General features: G+C 47.6%; 1 protein-coding gene across 1 annotated transcript; it reads left to right on the top strand.

Moving 5' to 3' along the window:
• Positions 1-347: 347 nt before the first annotated feature.
• Positions 348-1,925, top strand: TMEM72 (transmembrane protein 72; the record flags this gene model as incomplete). The annotated part of the gene is made up of 3 exons (XM_009071022.1): positions 348-419; positions 1,146-1,285; positions 1,465-1,925. Coding segments are annotated over 3 exons (673 nt in total), but the record flags the coding sequence as incomplete, so codon positions are not given.
• Between the last annotated feature and the right edge of the window lie 7,975 nt (positions 1,926-9,900).

The raw sequence follows: 9,900 nt of genomic DNA, 5'->3' as shown, positions 1-9,900 counted from the left end.
ATATAGCACCTGACTAGGCTGCAATAGCAGCAGGGAACATTGTCCAAGGCTTTGGGGGTTTCAGATCTCCATAGTGAGGTTTCAGAAAAATAAGCTATTTCTATTAGAGAAAGAGATGTTACTGCAGACTCAGACCAGCCAGAGGTGACATTGCCTGCAAGCTGACTCCCTGGGGACAGAAGGGCTATGAGCTCTCCTCCACAAACCAGCTGAGCAGAGGGTGTTCAGACCCCAGCACACAGACTCTGTTTGAGCTGGATAGTAAATCCTGGCCCTCTGTGCCCCTTCTGCCACCTGGAGAGCCTATTCAAGCCCAGCCCTGCCCCCCTGACAGCTCCACCTTTCAGTTTTTCAGGGGTTGCAGTTACTGTCTGTGAAGGCTTCTTCTTTATCAGTTTGTTCCTGGAGGTGTGTTTCACGTGAGTAGACCCTGTCCACTCTTCTCCAGCCTTAATGTGACCTCCCTAATGCAACTTGCCCCTTACAGGCAACACCAGACCTGGGGGAGCTGCAAGTGCCAGACCAAAGGTCCTGCCCCTAATGGCATGGCAAGTGAACTCAGGCAGGGGGGAGGTAAGTGGGGCCATATCCACCACCATTCAAACCTGGTTTTTAACCCAGGCTTATACCTTAATTTTCTGAGCGTCAGCCAAACAAACCCTGTTCTCCATCATCTGCCTAGCACAGCATGGAGGGACAAGGTACTGGGGTTGAGGGAAGAGTCATATCCCCAGGGTGAACTTCAGCTTCCTCCCAGAGACAGCGCAGAAGTTAAAGTTAAAATGTAGCAAATCCTTATGCACTTTCAGAAGCTGAACACTACAGCTGCTGTCTTCTAGCATAAACACAAAAATCCTCGTAGCTTAAAGGCAACACCCTACTCCAGCCAATAGGCACTTGATTAGTGGCCAAGTGGTCAAACACACCAAGGACAGATGGCCTGAGATGCTAGCCTCTGGCAGATGCAGCACCGGCATCTTCTTCCAGAGGGAGAGGCTCATGCTTTGCTTACCTTTCCTGACCAACACACCAGTCTCCTGGAAAACTGGAGTGAGGATTTGCACATCTAGATGGACGACAGGTCCAAATCTCCTTACCATATGCTTGATGCTTCATCCCAAAAGGACCTCTGTTTCTCTCCCCAGGCACAAGCCTGATTCCCTGGCACAGGCCTTCTGGAAGCGAGCTAGATGCCCAGGGAGCTTCCAGAAATTCCTGGGGTACACGCTGCTCTCAGTGGCTTGCTTCCTGCATCCCGTCCTTGTCTGGCACGTCACCATCCCTGGTGAGAATCTTGGGTGGGGAGTAGTGCAGATGGAGAGGAGCATGGTCTGTCAGGGGCCAGTGGGGTGGGGATGTATGGAGTGCTGGACTGGTGGCAGATGGTGCTGAGATAGACCAAGCACTGCTTGGCAAGCTCTTCTCACTTGCCTCAGCCCTTAGCTAACATGGCCTTCTCCCTAGGGTCCATGCTGGTGCTCACTGCTCTGGCCTACTTTCTGCTGAGCAAGAGGAGGAAGAGCCCCGGGCACAAAGAGACGCATTCCCAGTCAGGCCAGTACGTGGACCCTTCAGCCACCATGGGAACCCCAACCATCGCTGGCGACACTGAGCAAACCTACACCTTCCATGGAGCCCAGGGAGAGCAGCACCGCTCACTTCTGGGCCACATGAAGAGCATCCTGAAGGGCAGCAAGGACAAGAGCTCAGCCCCAGTAACTCCTGCCCAACCAGCAGATGAGCCAGTCCCTCGCAAGCAAGTGCACTTTCAGGAGAAGGTGGTGCAGATCATCCCCTCTGTCAGTGAGAGCTTGGAGGACATGGAGAGTGAGGCTGAAGAGACCACATCAGACACAACACCCATCCTCACCCCACCTGATGCCCCCATCATCCTCACTCCACTCAGCTCCACGGGCCTCTTTTGAGACCTCAGCAGGGATGAGGACAGGACAGACCTGCTATCCCTGGCACTGGCACTGCTCCCTGACACTCTAGCAACCAAAGGGCCCCAAGGGGTGGCCCTTCTTGGCCTCTCTGCCTCCAGGGTGACAAATGTGCCACCCTGTCTTCAAGGGGCTACCCACACTACATAGTCCCACATGTTATGGCATGGCCAGGGGTCAGGCAGTGGTTCAGCCAGAGTAGTGCAAGGACAGTGAGGTTTTGCTCCCATGGCCTTACACATGGGTCACCCTGCTGTTAAAGCACTACATATCACTCTGGCTCCTCCTGCATAACATCACATCCATGGCATGTGCCTCCCATCTGGCAGCAAAAGGCAGGAGGAGGGGAGACTGCCATGCCCCAGAATGACCTCTGCTGGGGCAGTGGTCTCCCTGTGGTCCTCGCTGCATGTTGAAGAGCTGAGGGCTGGGAGTTCAGCACGGGACACTGCAGCCTGCAGGTTCCCTCACAGCACCTGCACTAGCTGCAGCAGACCAGAACATCCAAAACATCATTTCGGAGGTGGACTGAGAGCAAGCACACCCTGGGGCTAGCACCTGCTCAGTACCTCCTCAGACACATTCTGAGCCCAGCAGGGCTTGGGGACACCTACATTGGAGCAGGGAGGGCCCTGAGGCTTCCTGGTATCCCTTGCTTGGACAGCCCTCTTGAGTTAGAAAAGCTTTGGGATGATATGGCAGCTCAGGTCCTGAGATTTAGCACTGCACTGGCACAGCAGACCTTGTGTAACTCCCAGTGTGTGTAATTATGGCCCCCAGAGGGCAAAGGCAATAATAAAATTACAATCTTGTCCCATCAGTTCCCTCCATGCCAGCTGTTCCCTGAACCCTTCATCTCTGTCTTAATCCTAGCATAATTTCTGCCCTTTGAGGACTGTTCACCTATAATAAGGCATTTCCCTTCTGCTCAATTTAACCCCTTGGCTTTCTCCCACCTGACTATGCGTGGGAAAGAACTCAGGTGGCTGGGTTTCCTTGGACATGGGGCATGAAGCCACATTGTCACCACTGTTGGGATGAATTCTATGAGACTATGAAGAGCTGCAACTGCTCTGAGCCTAGACACACAGCACTGACGTGAGGTAATGGTAAGGAGGAAGGTCGCTGAGACCTGCTATGCTGTTTATAAGGTAGAAGCCAGTCGAGCTGGCTGTTTTACTTGAAAATACATTATTTCTTCTTATTAAAATCTCAGCTTTCAAAGTGGAGATCAGCATGTTCATTTAGGAAGGCAGTGTAGGTAAAAGTGCAATCAGAAGGCAATTGAGATAAGAAACTAGTGCTACTATTTAATAAACTCTTTTTAAGTGACTTCTAATTTGGGAGATGGATGAGCCAGAAGATGAAAGATACTGACTCACAATATGTGACTGCCTGTGTTTGATGAAACTTTGTCAACAAGAGCAGATTATGAAGGGTTGCACACACTTGTCATTCCTACAATCAGGCATAGACAAAAAGCTTTTCGTTGCATCACCAACATTTAAAATGATAGCTGGTAACAGTCTGCTCTAAACATGATACATGGATTAGAGACCAGCTGGTTTTGGCTGCAGAAATTAACCTTACACCCCTTAATTGTGTGCTGGGGAAAAGTCACGTACACATCTGCCCTTAGCGTGGATTTGCACCTGTTAAATTTCTTCAGTGAATGGCACCTGTTTACAGCCAAATGCTGCACAACTGATGACAGCAAGCCCAGGATCCAGCTACAGCTTCACCATCAACCTAGTGTATGAATGAATTAGGAAATAGAAATAAAGCTATTTTCCTCTAAAGTTGGTGACAAACAAGCATACCTGCACCAGCAAAGGTCCAAACCCAGTCATGATAACAGGCTACCCACCCTTGCCAAGTCTGCCCAAAAAAGGCTGTGTGTGCTTGGAGCCTCCCCAACTCAACCACACATCTGCTCTGCAGTTAGACCCACTCTGATTAGCAAAGTCAGCTGCATTGTTCAAGGCTCTTCTTTGAACACTGCATCATTAATTACACACAGAGAGATAAACTTTGTTGGAAAGGCACTGTTCCCAATATGTGAAGCAATCTGCTGATAAGAGAACACATGTCTACAGCCTCCCCTCTAACCCTCAGAAAAGCCCTAGAGCAGCCTGGGTGGGAACAGTTGCTCTGCAACAAATTTCATCTGCACCTGTGGGGCAGCAGAGCCAGCTGGGAAGGAGAGAAGCAATGTGATGAAAGCACCTGTGGCAGGCACCCTGAAGTGCGTAGGGACCAAATTTCATTGCTCTGTGAAATGCTTAAAATGAGTTTGCTGCAGAATTAGGTTTCAGGCTTTAGGCTCATCTTTTAAAAGTTTGTTAGATTTCCCTTCAGAAGGAAGACTGGTCAGAAGCTACAGGTGAAGTGTTTTTTCAGCCTTCATGGAGACACCATTGAACCTGGTTGCTTTTCTTGCCTGCTCTCTTGTGTTGGCCTGACTCTTCTCCAGCCCCACAGCTAGTTGGCTCAGGAGATAAAGCCTGGGGAAAAAAGGCTGCTTATCTTTTCTATGGTATTAAATTGCCTGTTCAGCTAAGGTCCATGGCTGACTCACCCTGGAGTCTGCCAAGAGCTTGCATCTCTGCTAGGGAAGTGGATGCTCCTTCAGAGGCAGACAAACTATAGCTCAAACAGCACCAGAGGGGTGCAATCCCAGTGCAGAGACTGAGCTGTTACTCAGGTTGCCCCTGCCAAGGAGTCCATTTGTACATCCCCCACTCTGCTCCTCACTACCCACCTCACCCCTGGTGCCATCTTCCAGCTCCATCAGTGTATGGACCTTGTTAGCCCAGAGGAAAAATAATTAGGAATAAGAAAGTGGGTGGCTATCTTCTTGGGTAATGAGCCAAATAAATTTAGGGAGGGCCAGCCACAAATGAAGGGGATGGGGGATAAAAGCTCCCCTTTCAGAGGCAGCAGGCAGTTAGAGGAGCTCAGCTACTTAAAGAAGCACAGCCGCAGGCTTTCTTTTAAATCCCAGTGCAGAGGAAATGTTCAGCCTCAGGGGGTGTCAGATGACTTCGCAGAGGCCTCAGAGATTATTCACTCAAGTGTGCACTTCTCTGTTGGCCCCTCTCCCTACATCTAGCTGTGAGGGTCATCCCAGGGGCTATTGAAAGCACCAAAGATGCTGTAAAGGGCTATGGGGGGTCTGTATGAGAAAAGCCCTCATATATGCAGAGTACTTGCAGCAAAAGAAAAAGAGGAAGAACTTGATGCTATTAACTGTGCAGTGTGGTAGTATCTGAATTTGAGCTGCCTGAACTGTAAATCCACACAGCACTACATGAACTCTGCTATATTATTTTTGTCTGCATTGCAAAAATTCATTACTCAGCTAGTCCATTGAGACTAATCCTCTGAGTTAGAGTGCATAAAGCTATAAACTCCCGTGGATTCACATTCTGAAAGGAAACAAGATGAATCATTCAAAAGAAATACATGTGTAAGGTGAAACTGTGTGAGGTAATCCTGGCAGAAATTGTTTCCTTCAAAATTGCATCAAAGATTTCCCTGCATGGGGAAATATTTGCCTGCTTTGCATGTACATGGGTAGTAGAAGCACTCTACAATGCTTCTTGACAGCCCTCATCACAACTTAGTGAACTGGTATGTTGCAAACAATTACCCCATTATAAGTATTATATAAAGGCAAAATCAGATTTTAGTGCAGGCTTCACTTAAAATTCCACTCTGCCTCCAGTGCTCACTAGTACAAGTAGTTGTTGCAGAGCCCTGAAGATAGGTACAGTACTTGCTCCACCACAGTGCTCCCACCTCACACCCAGTACTTAGATGATCACTTTCTGAACTCCCTATCTCCACATGGGGACTCTGCTCCCCAGGTTCTCTGAGCACTGTTCCATATTTGAAACATGGAAATGAATGTTTTACCCAAACAACAGCAGTGTTAGGAAAATAAGGAACATTTGGAGAGAAAAGTGTTCAGTTTCTGCAGTGTCAGTACTTGAAATCAGAAATGCCCTGTTTGTATCTGTGACTACAACACTCGGGTCAGCAAACACTGCTATTGGTATCAGTGGCATGGGTGGATCCTGGTTCAGTATTGAGTCATATCCACATGCAGGAGTGGACCTGTCTCCACTTGATTCCAAATTCTTCCTGTTCACACACCTGCAACTCTCAGCCCTTCACCTTCTCCTATCCTATTCAGGAGATTCTTCCATGTGCTGGGCCAGAAATTCAGGTTCTGTTTTGGCTAGCCTTGTGCATTTTGTGCCGTGCAGGAAGCTGCAGGAACCAGACAACAGACCTGCCTGGGATTGCTTGGGCCTGTCAGCTCCCTTATCTGCCTGGCATGATGCAGAACCAGGAATATGACTTCCAGCCACCATGTATCAGCAGGCATACCACTAGTGAAATGACTGCATAAGTAATATTCTAATGAATGATTAAGGTACCCTTTGGATTCTAATCCTAGGAAATTACTCATTCAGTGTATGACTTTATTGAATCATCTTTTGAGGTCCTAGACAAAACATCAGGAACCTGATTCTCCATCCTAGGTCTTTGGATCACAGGCTAAAGATATTATCCATATTTCAGGCAGAAAAAAAAAAAAAGAAAAGAAAGAAGTAAATGAAAAAAAAGGGAAGAGTGATGTTTACTGTCAGCTCCTCTTCATCCCATCTTGGATTTATAATCCTAGAATGATAAGGGGTTGAAATGAAACCTTAAGGATCATCTAGTCCCAACTGCCCCAGGCATGGGCAGGCACACCTCTCACCAGACCAGGTTGCTCAAGACTCCATCCAACCTGGCCTTGAACACTGACAGGGTTGGGGCATCCACAACCTCTCTGGGCAACCTGTTCCAGTGTCTCACCACACTCACAGGAAAAAGCTTTTTCCTAACATCTAACCTAAATTTCTCCTTTTTCAATTTGTATCCATTACTCCTTGTCCTATCACTGCAGTTCCTAACAAAGAGTCCCTCTCCAGCTTCCCTGGATCCCCTTCCGATACTGACAGGTTGCTATGAGGTGCCCATGCAACCTTCTCTTCTCCAGGCTGAACAGCCCCAACTTTCTCAGCCTATCTTCATAGGGAAGGTGCTCCAGTTCTCTTATCAACTTTGTATCACTCCTCTGGACTTGCTCCAACAGTTCCATGTCCTTCTTATGCTGTGAACAAACAGAACTTTTCACAGTACACCAGGTGGGGTCTCATGAGAGCAAGTCGGGGTGTGAATCACCTCCTTTGACCTGCTGTCCGTGCTCCTTTTAGATGCAGCCCAGGATATGGTTGGTTTTCTGGGTTGTGAGTGCATGCTGCAGCTCATGTTGAGTTTTTCGTCAACCATCACCCCAAGCCCTTCTCCACAGGGCTGCTCTCAGTGACTTCTCTGCCCAGCCTGTAGGTGTGTCTGGGATTGCTGTGATCCTGGTGTAGGACCTTGCACTTTGCTTTGCTGAGCTTCATGAGATTGGCATCAGCCCACCTCTTAAGTTTGTCAAGGTCCCTCTGGATGACCCATCCCTTCCCTCCAGCATGTCAACTGCACCACACAGGTTGGTGTCATCAGTGAATTTGCTGAGGGAGCACTCGATCCTCTGTCCATGTTGCCGACAAAGATGTCAGCACCAGTACTGACCCCTGAAGGTCACCACTGGTCACTGGTGTCCATGTGAACAATGAGTGGACTCGATCCTCTGTCCATGTTGCCGACAAAGATGTCAGCACCAGTACTGACCCCTGAAGGTCACCACTGGTCACTGGTGTCCATGTGAACAACGAGTGGTTGACCACAACTCTCTGTGTGCAACTGTCCAGCCAGTTCTTTATCCACCAAGTGGTCCATCCATCAAATCCATGTCTCCTCAATTTAGAGACAAGGGTGTCATGCAGGACAGTGTCAAACACGAATTTGTCAGGCATGATTTGCCCTTTGTAAATCCATGGTGCCTGTTACCAATCAATGCTATGTTTTCCATGTGCCTTAGCATTGTTTCCAGGAGAATTTGCTCCACGATCTTGCCTGGCACAGAGGTGACACTGACTGGTCTATAGTTCCCTGGATCTTCCACTTCCCCCTTTCTAAAATTGGGGTTATATTTCCCTTTTTCTAGTCATCAGAGGCTTCACCTAACTGCCACAATTTTTCAAAAATTATGTCTAGTGGCTTAGAAACTTCATCTGTCAGCTCCCTTAGGACCCATGGATGAATCTCATTGAGTCCCATGGACTTCATGCACATTCAGGTTCCTTAGGTGGTCTCAAACCCAATCCTCTCCTACAGTGGCCTCAGGGCCTTCATTCTCCCAGTCCCTACATTTGCCTTTCTTGACTTGGTCAGCATGGCTGGAGCACTTGCCATTGAAGACTGGAGGCACAGAAGTTCTTGAGAACCTCAGCCTTCTCTTTGTTCAGGGTAGCCAGGTCTCTCATTTCCTTCTGGAGAGGGTTCACATTATCCTTTGTCTTTCTTTTGCTTGCAACATGTCTATAGAAGCCTTTCCTGTTATCCTTAATATCCCTGGCCAGACTCAATTCAAGCCTTGGCTTCCCTAACCTTTTTCCCTAGCTTCCTGTACAATTTCTCTGTAATCCTCCCAGGCCACCAGTCCTCATTTCCACCTTCTGAAAGGTTCTTTTTTCACACTGAGTTTGCCCAACAGGTCCTTATCTATCTATGGAGGCCTCCTGGAATTTTTGCCTGAGCACAGGAAGAATGTTGGGAACAGCATTTTAGCACTAATCTCCATCCCACTCTCATCTCTTCCTTCTGTTCAGCTACTCCTTCACCTAAAACTTTTCCACTCCAGAGCACTATTTAAAAGGAAATATCATCTTGATCAAGTCACACTAAACAAAATTGCACTTACTGTGACATGACTGCATAGTTCCTTCCTGCCCTAGCTCTCCTGCTGCCTCCTTCTCCAAAACTCCCCTGTAAATCTGGCTGAGTTTGGTACTCACCTAGGTGTCCAGCTTTCCTTGTCAGCCCCCAACTCCCTGCAAGGACCCAGTCCCCAGCTGGTGCATAGCCCACTGCCCCTACACTTGTGCTTCCTGGAGCTGTAGTTTTGGGTGAGGTTTTCAACACAGCAGAGAGAACAACATCTACCAAATTGTGCCTAGAAGGAAGGAAGGTGGCAAACATGGGGGATATGCCCAGCAAAGATAAAATATATGGCAGCCCTAGCTAACTTGTGTTTTTCTGGGTTTTTTTGGCAAACTGCTTTTGATGCCTGCTCATTCGCTATAAACTCTTCATCCTAAAAAAAAAAAATTAGTTTTTTTCAGTAATGCTTTTGCTAGAATATATTACTTCCTTCAACAGCATGAGAAAGCAGAAGAACACAAAGAGTTTTATTGTGAAAACTGAGGTGAAGAAGCTCTTCTACATTGGCTACCCCCTCAGCCACACTCAAGTAGAATTCTCTGGGGGAATTTGCTATAGGCTTTGTCTGCATTCTTTATTACCTCTTTCACTCTTGTGCCTATTGAGGAGACAGTCCCCAGCACAGGAGCAATCTTGCCTCCCAGCCCGATCAGATGAAAGGATCATATCCCATTTTATGTCACACACTGCTGAGTTATGTGCCCATAAATGTGCTCAGGAAGACTGAGGCTGCTGACGAATGTGCAGGTATACTACAACACTTGTATCCTCTCCATGCTCCCAGATTTGGTGGTTGAAGTCAGATGGTCCAGTTAACCTGAAGATCTTTCCTAGACATATACATTTGCAGTATGGCAAGGAAGTTTGATCTGTGAAGTTCTTGAGGGCTTGGGCTTGAGAAGGGAATTCCACCTTATAGCCACACCTTGCTCTCAAAAACCCAGGCCTGGGCATGATTCCTCTCAAATGAATTATAAGTATTATTAATTATATATACAATGTATTGTATATTACACAATATATATTGTATAACATTAATCCTACATAAAACCATATATTAATATGTAAT

The sequence above is a fragment of the Acanthisitta chloris genome, unplaced genomic scaffold, assembly GCF_000695815.1.
Source record: "Acanthisitta chloris isolate BGI_N310 unplaced genomic scaffold, ASM69581v1 scaffold20403, whole genome shotgun sequence".
In the NCBI taxonomy this organism is placed as follows: Eukaryota; Metazoa; Chordata; class Aves; order Passeriformes; family Acanthisittidae; genus Acanthisitta; species Acanthisitta chloris.
Note: the sequence above shows the minus strand (reverse complement) of the source record. Positions and strands in the feature narration are given on the sequence as shown.